Raw genomic sequence first — 13,655 nt, 5'->3', positions numbered from 1 at the left:
ATTTTATTTTATTTTATTTTATTTTATTTTATTTTATTTTATTTTGTGCCTCTGGAGTAGTCATCATCATGTTTGTTCAGTTTCTATTTCCACTGAAGACGCACTTGGCCTGTGACTGTGTGTGCGTTTAGTGTTTGGGGTAAATAGTGCCACCTACTGGCCAGACCAGTGGACTCATACAATTCATTCAAATGATTTTCCGACTATCTACAATTCGATACTACTCATGCAAACTAGAGCAGGCAGTAGAGAAGAAAGAGTACAGCTAAAATCCAGTAAAGTGCAATAAGTAATATGTATTATACACAGTCGTGAGAAAAGGAGAGTACAGCCTCTTTCAACAACAAGGTTTTGTTTATCAGGGGGATATTTAAAAAACACAGCTGGTCCTTAGCAAGTCTTAAAATGAAGTTAATACATTGTCAAATGAACAAAGGTGAAGAAAACTGAGTCAAAATGCAGAAACAGCAAATGAAGAGCTCAGCATGCTCTCAATGCTTTCATAGGAGTTAAGAAGGTAAGATCAGGTAACATAATGGCAAGAAAGAAAACATCAGCAATGATAGAGAAGCAAATGTTTCTGCTCATCAATCTGAGAAGAGATATAAGAAATTATACAGTGAGAAAATGGAAAATGTTTAAGACAGTTGACAATCTTCCCAACAGTGGATATCGAAGTAAATTCAGGTCAGACTGTTCAGTGCGCAGAGAAACTGCAAAACACTCGTGAGCGACATCTCCTGCTCTACAGGCCTCGGTTAGCATGGGAGATTTTTAAAGTTCATGGCAGCACAGTTAGAAAACAAGCTGTACTTGCTCAGCAAGCCATGAATACAAGTTATACATTCAGTTGTTTTCTTGCTTAGAAAAAGACTGAACAGGCTTGTTTGGAAGGGTTGCCAGGAGAAGCCTTTTCTCTCTAAATCGAACAGCTTAGCTTTACAATGTTGCCTCTGAATAAACCACAAGACTTCTACAACAGTGTCCTTTGGACGGACAAAGCCAAAGTGGACATGTTTGTCCATAATGCACAGCGCCATTTTTGGCAAAAACCAAACATAGCACATCAGCACAAACAGATCGTGTCACCTATCAAGCATGGAGGTAGACAGGTGATGACAGGATCCAGTCACCGAGTGGACGATGAAGTCTTTTCTGAGGTCGTCTGCCTGACAGCTCGGACTAGGTTGAGATCAGGTGATGCAACAGGACAACAATATTCAAAGCAGCAAATCAAGAACAGAATGAGTGTAAAAATAAATAAATAAATCACGGTGGCCAAATCTCAATCCAGGCCGTCAACCTGACTGAAATGCTATGGCTTTGAGAAAGCTGTGCAACAAATGCGCGCAAACCTCAATGAACTGAGGCAATGTTGTAAAGAAAAGTGGGTTAAAATGACTCCACAGTGACGTGAAAGACTGATAAAGTCATACAGAAAATGATTATGTCAACTTATTGCTGGTAAATTTGGAGAATTAATCTTTTTTGCACGCTGTTTCCGAATTCTGGTTTTGTTTTAGTTCAATAAAAAATGTTCTTGTTCATCTCAAATTGTATTTATATAACGATAAGACAAGCTAAGGGTCAAAGTCCATTTTTTACTTGAACTGAACTTTCTTTTTCACCTGATATATTTCTACATAAACACTATGTGCATGAGAAAACTGGTTCTACCAGTGCAGCAGACAATTTTACTGATTGAGGATCTGGATGCTTAAAATGTTGCCATGTGGTTGCACTTGGGTGCAGTAATTGAGATCGTGCTAAACCATGCATCAGTTTCACAATGACTACACTTTCTCAGAAACAGAAGAAAAACAAAGTCACATATATATTCTTTTAAAAAGCAAGTCAAACTGGAACATGCAGAGCTCAAACGGCACAAAGCCTCGTGACAGCGTCACCTGGTCAAAACAGGCATGGCAACATTGTAACAAACAAAAAAGGAAGAGCTATGGTGACGCTTTGAGCAACAAGGAAGTTGTTGCTGACACATCGAATGCAGATATGGGTTTCAGTTTGCAGTAGATGTGACAAAGCAGCTTTGTGAAACACATCTAAAGCTCACCGAGAAGGAAAATGGAAACAAATAGATATGTAAGTAAATGTTTACATATTTCAAAATATATTCTACAAATAATAACAACTGACCCGGGTGTGTTGCATAATACTGAGATGATCTATTGACATAAACAGACTGAACACAAAGTAAATGCATAGTTATCCTGTGTATGAAAATACAGTACATGAGTATAGTGTGTCATAGCTTATCAAACACAATGTGAGCAGAATATTACCACATGAAACTAGTATTGATGCATTTATCATGACCCTAGATTACACCCACCAATAAGCATGCTATTATAAAATGCAACAAACTATTTTATACTGCTGCATGATTTGGCATTATTGGCATTACAATACAACGTCCATGGTGTGTTTGACTTGCAAATATATGTTTCAGTAGTGGACGACTGACCTCTTGTAAGCTGAGGAAGTGGCTCGACAGAAATGCAGAAGTCTTACAGATTGTTTACATCAAGGATCTTTACAACATATAGCTACAATAAGAAAGAGAAAATGTGTCAGTGAGGATGTGTGGGATCACAGCAGAAAACCTGATAATGCAGCGTTCATAAAACAAACACAGATGAGGTCACGTGATGACAAGTTTTCCAGATAAGACTGTAAACCCTGTTCATATTTAGAGATGTTTAGAGTCTATATTGTGTTACTCGAGACTGAATGATTGAGGTAGATCTTGAGTTGTATTGTCGCTGTGATGAACTGAAATGTCAGAAAGAGAAATGGAAAATTTGTAACTTCGTAGGCTGCCATGCTGGGAGGCTGTGTTTGGTAAATGATGTGAGCAGAGACGTGTTACATGTGTGGTAAGTGGTGCAACTTAAGTCGTCTGTCTAAAGTAGCTTGCAGGATTTGCAGAAGTAAAGACGTAACTGACACAAGTTTATGTCAGTCAGATAAAGTTGATCTATGTTTAAACAGAAGCTGCAGGTTCACTGGTGGCTTTAATTATGTTACACTGTATTAAAGAGAGTGGCACGGTGGTTAGCACTGTTGCTGCACAGCAAGAAGGTCCTGAGTTCAATTCCACCATCAGGCCAGGGTCTTTCTGTGTGGAGTTTGCATGTTCTCCCCGTGTTTGCGTGGGTTCCCTCCGGGTACTCCGGCTTCCTCCCACCGTCCAAAGACATGCAGCTTGTGGGGATAGGTTAATTGGATAATCCAAATTGCCATTAGGTGTGAAAGTGAGTGCGAATGGTTGTCTGTCCCTGTGTGTTGGCCCTGCGACAGGGTCACCAGTCCCAGTCCCAGTCGCCAGACCCCGCCTCTCGCCCTATGACGGCTGGGATAGGCTCCAGCACCCTCCGCGACCCTGAAAAGGATAAGTGGAAGCGAATGGATGGATGTATTAAAGACCTTCTGCGTTGTGACGCTGTTGTTGAATGCAGACAGCCTCCTGTTTTTGTGGTTCTACCAACGGTTATGTTTGACTGTTTCAGACCAGTGTGATGGGATTCCTCTTGAGTGTTGGGATCCTTTTCCAGGGGTGTGACTCGGCGGTAAAATGCAGGAATGACAGAGGAGACGAAGTTGACTGGTTTGTAGACATTTTGAATTTTGCCAATGGGTTTAATGTAAATGCATAAGAAAACATCTTTATCTACATTCTTTAGGTATATTTTGTACAAGCGTCCCAATGAGGATAAACTTGGATTGTCGTACTTTTACATGGATGAGAGCACCAACGGATGGATGCTCAGCCAAGAGAACATCAACAGTGATTCTGGCGCTCTCGCAAACACCCTGAAACCTCTTTTTGACTTCTATGACAGAAAGGTGAGGTATGATAGGATATATGTCTCATTATCATGGCACAGTGTATAATCTGAATACCATTTCAGAGTTGTTGTGGTGTTGCTTGTCTATCCAGGTCGAAGGCTTTGGATACATGCTCTACAGTGACCAGCCTCCAAAGCCGTATGTCGCTCCTCCATCGTTCGGTCACAGTAAAGGTGGGCACAACATTGTCTCAGCTCTGTCTGAAAGACCCAAATGTAGCAAAGCTCAGTTTGTGTTTCTGACTTTCTACAGGAGTTGTGTTGTTGGACAAAGCGTCTGGAGTTTGGCTTTCACACAGCACACCCAAATTTCCAACATATCGCAGTAAAGCCTTCTGGCCTGATAACGGAAATGCAAATGCTCAAGCATTTATGTGCATGACTTACCCGTATAAGCAGTTCAAAGAAATAGGTAAACAGCTCAAATCAGATTCACAGAACTAGTGAAAGTGCACTTTAACAACTTGTATCTGAATTCTTAGGAGTGCAGCTCAAGTACATCCATGCTTATTCGTATGACTCTGAAATCCCAACAACCTTTCCCAATGAGCTCCGATGTGTGGCACAGCGAGACTGCTACCCGAGAAAGGAACCCTGGTTTAGTCAGGCGACGCTGACTTCTTCAAGCGGCCGTAACTTCATCAGCTTTGCAAAATACACACGCTTTGGTGATGGTAAGTGTTTTCAGAAAGAAGACATTTCAGGATGAATTCATGTTGTATTGATCACAAACATAAGAGCATGTAGATTGACAGTAAACACACTGTACTCTCCACAGTACGGGCAGAGCGCACTCTTAATAGTGTTGTTTTTCATACTATTGCAGATCTTTACTCTGGTCTTGTTACAAAAAACATCAGGGGGAATCTGTATGTTAAGAGCTGGGGAAAGATGCACCACAATCGCGGTCTGCCTTCTAACTGCAGTAGAAGCATCCCTAACCATGTGTACAACGTGAAAGAAGTGAAGCTTCCAAACAGGAGGGCCTTCAGTGATACTGTGGATCACTCAAAGTGGTGCGTGACTGCAGACGGTGACTGGATCTGCATCGCTGATATGAACCGAGAGGAGAGTCAGATGAAAAGAGGTGGAGGAGCAATATGCACTAATGACAGAGTGGTTGGGATGGCTTTCTATAGACTGATACTCAATTTTGAACCATGTAAAGATCCACGCTCTACTGCTGGTAGACGAGAGCTGTGAAGGAACAACCCGATATTATAAAAACCTCAGTTTAAATGAGCACATCAGCTCAGCTGTCCAGTCTTGACTCGTGCAGCTTCAGGTTCAGTTTGTTTCTAATAGAAATCCAGAGATGCTTACAGCGTGCCGGCTTTTGTCTCTGCATTGTTCGCACAACTGGACCAAAATGCAGCAATCAGAGTTTTTAAATGTCTTGATCATGTTGTTTCATTTTTTAAAATCTCTTATTAAGTTTTGTTTTTATTTCCTATCATGTCCTGTGAGGCGCTTAGTAACTTTGTTTTGATAGGTGCTATATAAATAAAGGCATTATCATTATTAAGAAAAATCGATGGACTATTAAAAACTTGATTTTATTACACAAACTTCTGTATCTGGTAGAAAAACAGTTTCCACCTCAGGGTCCTCTGCAGTGTCCTCCGTGCACTGTGACTTCAAACTAAATGAATTAAATGTGAATGATTTAACGCTCACTTGGAACTTATTGCACGCTGTGCAAACCGAGCTCTCGCTGCAGCTCCACACATGGAAAAGCCTTTTGTACACCCTGAACCCTGCATGTTGACGTTCAGTGGAAGGACAGATAGTACGGTGTTTGTGGCTTTGTTTGTCTGTGCATGTCTGTTTCCTATTTTTTCATTTATATGTTTGGTTTTTGACATTGAGCAACTTCCACTCGCCTCCTGTGTAAAAATGAAGTTCTTGTCCTCTTTGCAGCGTCTGCTTGCAACAGGTTTTCAGCTTTCTGCTGTTTCTGTGGCACCAAAATGTTGCACCTGTAGATTAATTTCCAGAATCTTTCCAGCTTGTTCATTTTTGTGATGCGGTGTGTTTTATGCAAAACACGTTGTCGTTCAAGTTGAGGTGAACAAAAGAAAAACATCTCTTTTTGGTAACAGTGCAAAAACTGACAAAAATAATGGATGTTCTTATTTCTAAAGTTTATAAAGTGTCTTAATTGCAGTTTTTGATGTTAACACTCCAGGAAGTGGCTTTTTAAAATAAAATGATCAGTCCTTGCCCACACCACAGCTTCCTGTTCACACCACATGTCACACTATCATGCGTAATTTTAAAGACCTACATCACTGTAATTATTATAAACTGTGCTATTATATCCATATAGTATAATCTCAATTTTTAGGCAGGTGATTAAAGATGTAGGACAAATATTGTAATATTGTATTTGTTGAATCACAAATATAATATTATTCCTCATAAATGCAACTTTGTGTTCACTCGTTTTAACTGCGAAACACTAAAAAAAATACTCAAATGAAATGTGCTGATGTGTTAATGATCACGTCTGTGGTTCCTGGTGCAGATACACTCGTGTTGTTTAATTGTATTTAAGCTGTCAAATGATCACAGCCTCCTCTTCCTCCTTTAGTCCTGAAGGCGATGGTTAGACCTTCATCACTGGTATGAACAGGCACAGTTTCACTGTTATTTCACCAGTTTTGAGCTTTCAGTTTAGATGAACCATATCTGGCATTTGCAGCAATTTGTATTTGTGCCCCACCTAATGTAAGCTTTATGCCACAGCTTCCCTAAATTAAGAGTTTTTGTAATTACAAAAACATTTTTATGTTCCTGTAATGATTAACTATGAGCTAGATCTTTAACTGAAATTATATTTCTGATGCTAAAATATAATTATTGTTATCTATGAATTTTCAAATGTATGGGTTTATTTAAAGAAGCAGAAAAACATAGTAGAGTATGTTATTATTTATTTTTATGCCTCTACCTGCTCTAACAAAAAAAAATCAATTCAGTCTTTTTTAGACACTTAAATTGTCTTTACAGGATTGTGAGTTTATATATTTTGTGATTTCTCCTGCCTTGTTGGCCAGTTCACTCCTGAAAGCATTTTTAATCTCAATGAGACTTTTTACCTGAATAAAAAAGATTACAGATTACACTGATTACAGCTTCCAATTCCGATTACAGTTTTTTTTCTGGCTCTAAATGACTTGATATCATTCATGAGAGATATGGTTGACAGATTATAGGTCAACAAGTCATTTATAACAGCTTTCCAAGAAACAAGAGTGATGTGTGGAGACATAGCAACTACAAAGGTATAAAGATCATGAGCCATATCAGAAGATACGAGAAAGAGTTCTTGAAGTTAGGTTAAGGAACAGCAGCATGGCTTCATGTTGAGAAAGAGAGCTACAGATTAAATGTTTGGTTTGAGAGTGCTGAGGAAGAAGTGTGTAGAAAGAGTCGTGCGATGTTTTTGTGGATCTGTAGAAAGCATATGATCTGGTGTGATACTGAACGAGGAAGTAAGGGTGGTGCAGGACATGTATGAGGACAGCTATCAGTGGTGAGGTGTGTGGTAGGAGTGACAGATGGGTTTGGATTACGTCAGGGATCGTCTCTGAGCATCTTCTTGTTTGCAGTGGGGATGGATGGATGGCCAGATGAGGTCAGGCCGGAGTCTCTGTAGACTGTGATGACACAGACGACATTGTGTTCTGCAGTGAGAGTATGAAGTAGGTGGATGAAAGCCTGGAGAGGTGGGGGTATGTTCTGGAGAGCAGAGGAGCGATAGCCAGTAGAAGCCAGACAGAGACGGGTGTTAACAGTGAAGATGATAGGACTAGAGGTTTGAGTAACTGGGGTCAAAAAAAGCCATGGACAGTGCACAAGAGAGGTGAAACTGAGAGAGTGTAGGCAAGGTGGAGTCGGAGGATCAGGAGGGTTTCTGACAGAACATCACATAAAGCTGTGGTTTTGCTAAAAACGGCTGTGTTTAGGTTCTGCTCTATTTCCCTACTTTACAGTGGGGCTCTGTCTCCTCCTCACCACTAGAGGTCACACTTTTTCTTCACCGAGTCTTCATTCGGCCACTTCCTGTCCCACCGGAAGTGAATACACGAACGGGGCTGCTGCTTCCAGTACACACACGTGAGAAACAAGCCAAAACAGACAGCAGATACAAGATGGACATTACAGAGGCCTCAACAAGTCAGGACGGCAAAGGGAAGAAGGGCAAGAAAGCGAAGAAGAAGAGCGCGGAGGTTGATGGGGAAGGCAGCGCGGGGGAGGAGAAGAAGATGGTGAAGAGCGAGCTGGCTGTTGCCTTTCCTCCCGCCTTCAGTGTGTCAGAAATCAAGAATAAACAGCGGAGACACTTCATGTTCATGAAACTCAAGCAGGAGAAGAGAAAGGTACCGATACTGGGTCATGGCTGGTAATGGGGGGGAGCTTCCGGTACTCGGGACACTCACGTGCCAGTTCATTAGGTACAGCGGTGCGTTAAAACTGCATGAATCCGTTTTACATGAGCAAAACTCCAGAGTATTTCAGTAGAACTGTTAATGTAAGAGAATACAATAGGATACAATGATCAACATAAAACATCAATGTCTCGTTTTAGCACGTGTTTTTTCATTAAACGTCAACATGTTACGTCTGTCGTTAGGCTGCTTGTTTTGCTTGGGTCCAGTTTATTTAGACTCTGACTCCTTATGTTCTGCTTAACTCACCACTAATAATATTTCATTAAAGTGAAGTATAGTCAGGGTGGGTCTCCTTGTTCTTCTGTTTATGAGGGAAAAAACAACCAAACAAAAATCATTAGGATCAACATTTGCTGATATTAAAGTTGGACCATAATCATGGCATCCCTAAATATTAAGCACACCTGTTAATGTTAATAACTTAAGAGTAGGCTGGTAAATATCTAGTTACCTATTTAGTTTGTGTCAGTATTGTGAGGCCTTTTTAAAATACTGTTATTTATATTATAATCAGGTGCAGCTTCTGATGATACTTGTATGGAATCACAATAAATTTTATGTGAGGTAACAAATGGCCAGGTTTACTAGTTGTGACACACAGAAAAAGGTACATCTATAATTTTATTTAAAACATCACTGCTTATCCAGATCAGTTCCAGCAGGAGTAATCGATAAATCACTTTATTAACTTTGAAAACCTCCTTGAAGATTTATTAACTCCTAAATTTGTATTTCAGCAAAAGATGCAGCTGAGGAAAAAGAGAAGAAAAGAACGTGAAGCTTTAGGTGATAAGGTGAGTCTTCTCTTTGTTTGTTCTTCACTTATGACTGTATTTTATGATGGATGTGTTAATTCTACCAATAAATTGCTTTCATGGGGATTTGATGGTGAAGAGGGGCTCAGATTAGAGCCACTAGTCCTCCAAATTAAAAGGAAGCAGTTGGTGAGGCGTGTCCTACTGGGAGGGGCTGAGGGGCGCACCCAGGATATGTTGGATAGATTATGTTTTGGCTTGGGCCTCTGTGTCCCCCTGGATGAATTTGAGGAGATGGCAGGAAAGAGGGAGGTCTGGGCTTCTATGCTGAGACAGCAGTGACGGAGAGTGAAAGGATAAAATAAGGCAACAGCTGTATTATTTATTATTTGTACTTTATTTTATTCTGTCTCTACTGTAGGCACCACCAAAGGAGGTCCCCAAAACAATAGAAAACCAGAGGGTGTATGACGAGACAACAGTCGACCCAGAGGATGAGGAGGTATGAACTGAGCTTCATCAGATTATTGTTATCTTTATTTCTGAATTTGGATTAAGTTGCATATGTTTGTGTACGTTATATACAGATTGCTTTTGACGAGGGAACTGATGAATTCTCCGCCTACTTCAACGGCCTGACAAATCCTAAAGTGCTCATCACAACATCTGACAGACCCAGAGGGGTGAGTGCTCCTGCTGTCATTACAGTCATTTCTATTATTCTTTTATCATTAAATCTGAAAAATTATAATTTGCTGGTAAATTTTGGATCATTTGAATATTATGCAGAACAAAGAATTTTCTAAAAATCTAAGAATATTCTTGACTTTGTTGCAAAATCGAGGAGAACAGATGCTACAAGCTTACTTTCAGCTTTTAAGCGTTTGAAGCTGGTTTTGTTGTTACGGTTTAATTTCTGCACTAAAATAGGATTTACTGTCATAGTAGTTAATAATAGTTTGGCAGCCTTCTTGGTGCTAACCACTCTTCCACCTAAAGTGTTGAACGCACAGTGATTTGTGCCACATCATCTGATTTGTGTCTTGCAGAGGACGGTGAGGTTTTGCGAGCAGCTGGCCACAGTCGTCCCAAATGCCCACGTGTACTACAGAAGAGGTTTGGCCCTGAAGAGGATCATACCGCAGTGCGTCGCCAGGAACTTCACCTATCTCATGGTCATCAATGAGGATCGACAAGTGCCCAGTATCCTTAAAGGCAGCTGTGCAAGCTCCAGTTCTTTCTTTGGTCAAAAGTCTCATTTTGACCAAATACTGCTGATAATTATGAAAGTTGCACAAACCATGGAAATCTTTGATGCAGTCAGCTGTTTTCTAATGCCGAGATCCTTAATCATTAATTAAAGATGGCATGGTTCTCTGTCACTTACCTAACGGACCGACTGCACACTTCAAAGTCAGCAGTGTTCGACTACGCAAGGAGATGAAGGCAAGATGATAAGTCCAAACTCTTTTTCAAAATGATCCTACTTACTCACCTATACTATAAACACGTGAAAAGGAAAGTACACGCTCTTTCAATTCTGAGGTTTTACATCAGGACATAGTAAGAATTTAATCTGGTCTTCAGCAGGAGATACAGGCTACGCCCACACGTACCCGGGTATTTTTGAAAACGCAGATTTTTCTATGTGTTTGCACCTTTCGTCCACACGTAAACGGCGTTTTCGGTCACTGAAAACTGAGATTTTTAAAAACTCCGGCCAGGGTGGATAATTTCTAAAACTCAGTTTTTGCATTTACGTGTGGACGAGAAAAACGGAGAAAAGGCAGCGTCAAAGGTGTGCGCCTTTTTTGACGTCACACTGTGCGCCACGTTATTGTTTCGGTGAAATGAATTTCTACAATACTGTTACTGTTACTTGTTCTCTCTGCAGTGTTTAAATGCTTACATATACACACACAGTTACTGTCCCTCCACACATATGACTCGGTTCTGCTTCTATGCCCCAGCTTTGTTTACTTTTTCCCACCGAGGCTTCTAGACTTCTGATTGGCCAACATTTCTGCACGGTTAGGAATATAGCGCCACCTGCTGCTTTGGCATGTTCCTAGCAGCGTTTTCCTTCATTTCTGCCTTTGCGTGTGGACGGGATTATTTTTTAAAACGAAAATGGAAAATCTCAGTTTTCAAAAACACCCGTGTACGTGTGGACGTAGCCACAATCTCAGATGAAGAACAGCACGTAATGTTACTCCGTGTACTGTTTGTACAGGGGTTAAGTTACCTGCAGGCAGGTGCAGCTGATAAAATGCACTTGATTAACTGATCAATAGTAAGCGTGGGCACTCCTATAAAAGGAGAAGCATTTAGATGTGTGTTAACAAAACACATCAACAGTGACCTTAAAGAAATTGTTGCTGCCCAAGACTTTTGGAAGGACTATTCAAGTCCGTCATTCTGCTGTGAGAAAGATTATTCACAAATAGAAATGTTCAGGACGGTTCAAAGTCCTCCCAGGAAAGTGACATCGCAGCAAATTCACTGCAAGGTCAGACTGTGCGACGCTCAGACTCACTGCAAAAAAGCCCAAAGCTACATTTCAGACTGCAGGCCTCGGTTAGTAAAACATTTGAAGTCCAAAACAGTCCAGTTAGAAAAAGACTGAACAAGTATGAACTCCTCCACAACGATGTGAAAGACTCATAAAGTTGTGTAGAAATACATGCCTCATGTTACTGCTGCTAAAAGACACTGAATCATGTGGAGCACGCGGAGTTTCACACACTGCTTCTGCATTTTGGTTTCTTTAAAAAGAAAAAAAACCAACACATCGTATTATGACGTGTTGTTCATTTGAGGTTATATTAGACTGTTGTAAAATTGTTTTAAGTCATTTTTATCATGTTTTCCTCTTTGCTTCTGTATCTGTACGTTACTCCAAACAGTGGGACAAGCTTTCTTGAAGTTTAGTCATGTGAGATCATCTGGCTCCTTTTCTTTGTCCCGCAGAGACGAGGCAAAAATCCAACTGAACACTACCCAGAGGTGATCCTCAACAATTTCACCACGCGTTTGGGACACACCATCGGCCGTCTGTTCGCAGCTCTTTTCCCACAAGAGCCACACTTCGTTGGCAGACAAGTCGCCACCTTCCACAACCAGCGAGACTTCGTCTTTTTCAGATTTCACAGGTAAATATTTTAACTTTCTATACTAACACATCCGTCTTTTTTAAGTCTTAAATTTCGAAGGCTAAATAAATCTCTAAAAATCATCTGTGAAAGGTACATCTTCAAGAATGAGAAGAAAGTTGGTATTCAGGAGCTGGGACCACGCTTCACCCTCAAACTCCGATCTCTACAAAAAGGCACGTTCGACTCAAAGTATGGAGAGTACGAGTGGGTGATGAAGGTGAGTCATCCTCGCAGATGGTTGTTTTTGCAGTAAAACTTTCACCAAGCCACATGCACGTTTGCCTTTAAGCAACCTATTTGCTGTTAGTTTCTACTTTGCCAGTCATATTACAGTCTAGTTCAACATTTAATTGTGGAAGATTAAAAGAAAAATGTTTTTTTGTCACACAAGCTTAAATATCTTTTTTTGATTTCAGCGTCATGAGATGGAAGCCTGCAGACGAAAGTTCCAGCTTTGAGAAAATAAAAATATTTTCCTGGTCAGATGGGAATGATCTCATCCAAGATACTTCAGCTGTTTGTGGACTTGCTGAGATTGACTTTACAACGCCCTGGCAACTGTTAAATCTTCAACAACAGCTCAAATTTCCCTTAAAAGTATAATTTCCACTCTTTATCGTAACATGGACTGTCCTACTCATGGACATCAAAGGGCTGAGTCTAATTGTTGGACACATTTTCTGTTGGACCGTGAAATGCCCGAGAAGACATGCAGCATCCTGATTCTGTGTAAATGCTGCCTGTGTGTTAAAAACTTAAAATGTGACCTGCTCTGACCACATATATGCAAACATACACCTGGTCCATCCTGGTTTGTGCGACTAATAGAAGGAGCTTTGAATAAAGTGCATTGTGTGACTGGAGGTGGTCAAATTGTTTATATTTAACACATGAGCACAGTGCAGATGCTTCTGTATTCAACAGGATTCTCAAATCATCTTGGATAATACGTGTGTATATTGTTATTCTAATAAAACATTTACTGTGTCTTTAAGTTGTGAATAAAGGTATTTATTTTTGTTCAGGCATGAAAAATACACATTTCAAAAGGCACATGTTAGTATGGGTTAGTTCTATGCAAATAGCTTAAGACGCATTTGTGCTAAAACCACTTGGAAAGGTTTCCACGTTAGATTTGATAAAAGGCAAAAGTTAAAAAAAAGTCAGTCGTTTGGCCCAAGTTCCCTAACGCTCCTGAGTCGATTCCAGTCCATGATGCAGGATCCTGATCCTGAAACCCCGTTCCACAAAGCACCACAATGTCCAACACCTGTGGAAATGTTTACGATCATTAGTAATGCAAAAGTTTTATTCATACAGCACCAACTCACGTCAACAGTGGTCTCAAGGTGATTTATATTGTAAGGTAAAGACCCTAAAAACAGACGAACCCTGTATAAGCAAGTACTTGGCGACAGTGGT

General features: G+C 40.4%; 3 protein-coding genes across 3 annotated transcripts in view; 2 read left to right on the top strand and 1 right to left on the bottom strand.

The window, feature by feature from the left end:
• Positions 1–1,948: 1,948 nt before the first annotated feature.
• LOC146502406 (deoxyribonuclease-2-alpha-like) lies at positions 1,949–6,781 on the top strand. The gene is made up of 7 exons (XM_085132039.1): positions 1,949–2,100; positions 3,528–3,625; positions 3,702–3,864; positions 3,959–4,040; positions 4,120–4,278; positions 4,349–4,540; positions 4,693–6,781. The coding sequence occupies exons 1-7, from the start codon at positions 2,083–2,085 to the stop codon at positions 5,067–5,069; spliced, it is 1,089 nt and encodes a 362-aa protein (XP_084988165.1). The 5' UTR covers positions 1,949–2,082; the 3' UTR covers positions 5,070–6,781.
• A 1,134-nt stretch (positions 6,782–7,915) lies between these two features.
• Positions 7,916–13,227, top strand: rpf1 (ribosome production factor 1 homolog). Its single transcript, XM_085132041.1, has 9 exons — positions 7,916–8,251; positions 9,061–9,117; positions 9,500–9,580; positions 9,666–9,761; positions 10,128–10,281; positions 10,442–10,524; positions 12,049–12,230; positions 12,324–12,450; positions 12,650–13,227. The coding sequence occupies exons 1-9, from the start codon at positions 8,024–8,026 to the stop codon at positions 12,689–12,691; spliced, it is 1,050 nt and encodes a 349-aa protein (XP_084988167.1). The 5' UTR covers positions 7,916–8,023; the 3' UTR covers positions 12,692–13,227.
• LOC146502404 (guanine nucleotide-binding protein G(I)/G(S)/G(O) subunit gamma-5) overlaps positions 13,223–13,655 on the bottom strand; it is a 1,530-nt gene continuing 1,097 nt past the window's right edge. Inside the window, exon 3 of the mRNA XM_085132048.1 lies at positions 13,223–13,503. The gene's annotated coding sequence lies outside the window, so the exon portion shown is untranslated. The remainder of the gene's footprint in view (positions 13,504–13,655) is intronic.

The sequence above is a fragment of the Neolamprologus multifasciatus genome, chromosome 15, assembly GCF_963576455.1.
Source record: "Neolamprologus multifasciatus chromosome 15, fNeoMul1.2, whole genome shotgun sequence".
NCBI lineage: Eukaryota > Metazoa > Chordata > Actinopteri > Cichliformes > Cichlidae > Neolamprologus > Neolamprologus multifasciatus.
Note: the sequence above shows the minus strand (reverse complement) of the source record. Positions and strands in the feature narration are given on the sequence as shown.

Excerpts from the sequence above, each read along its gene's own strand:
- LOC146502406 (XM_085132039.1), top strand. Across the intron at positions 3,626-3,701 it reads AGAGGAGACGAAGTTGACTG|GTATATTTTGTACAAGCGTC; the intron begins GTTTGTAGACAT and ends TACATTCTTTAG. Across the intron at positions 4,041-4,119 it reads ATCGTTCGGTCACAGTAAAG|GAGTTGTGTTGTTGGACAAA; the intron begins GTGGGCACAACA and ends GACTTTCTACAG.
- rpf1 (XM_085132041.1), top strand. The coding sequence starts at position 8,024 with ATGGACATTACAGAGGCCTCAACAAGTCAGGACGGCAAAGGGAAGAAG. Across the intron at positions 9,581-9,665 it reads TCGACCCAGAGGATGAGGAG|ATTGCTTTTGACGAGGGAAC; the intron begins GTATGAACTGAG and ends CGTTATATACAG. Across the intron at positions 9,762-10,127 it reads CATCTGACAGACCCAGAGGG|AGGACGGTGAGGTTTTGCGA; the intron begins GTGAGTGCTCCT and ends TGTGTCTTGCAG.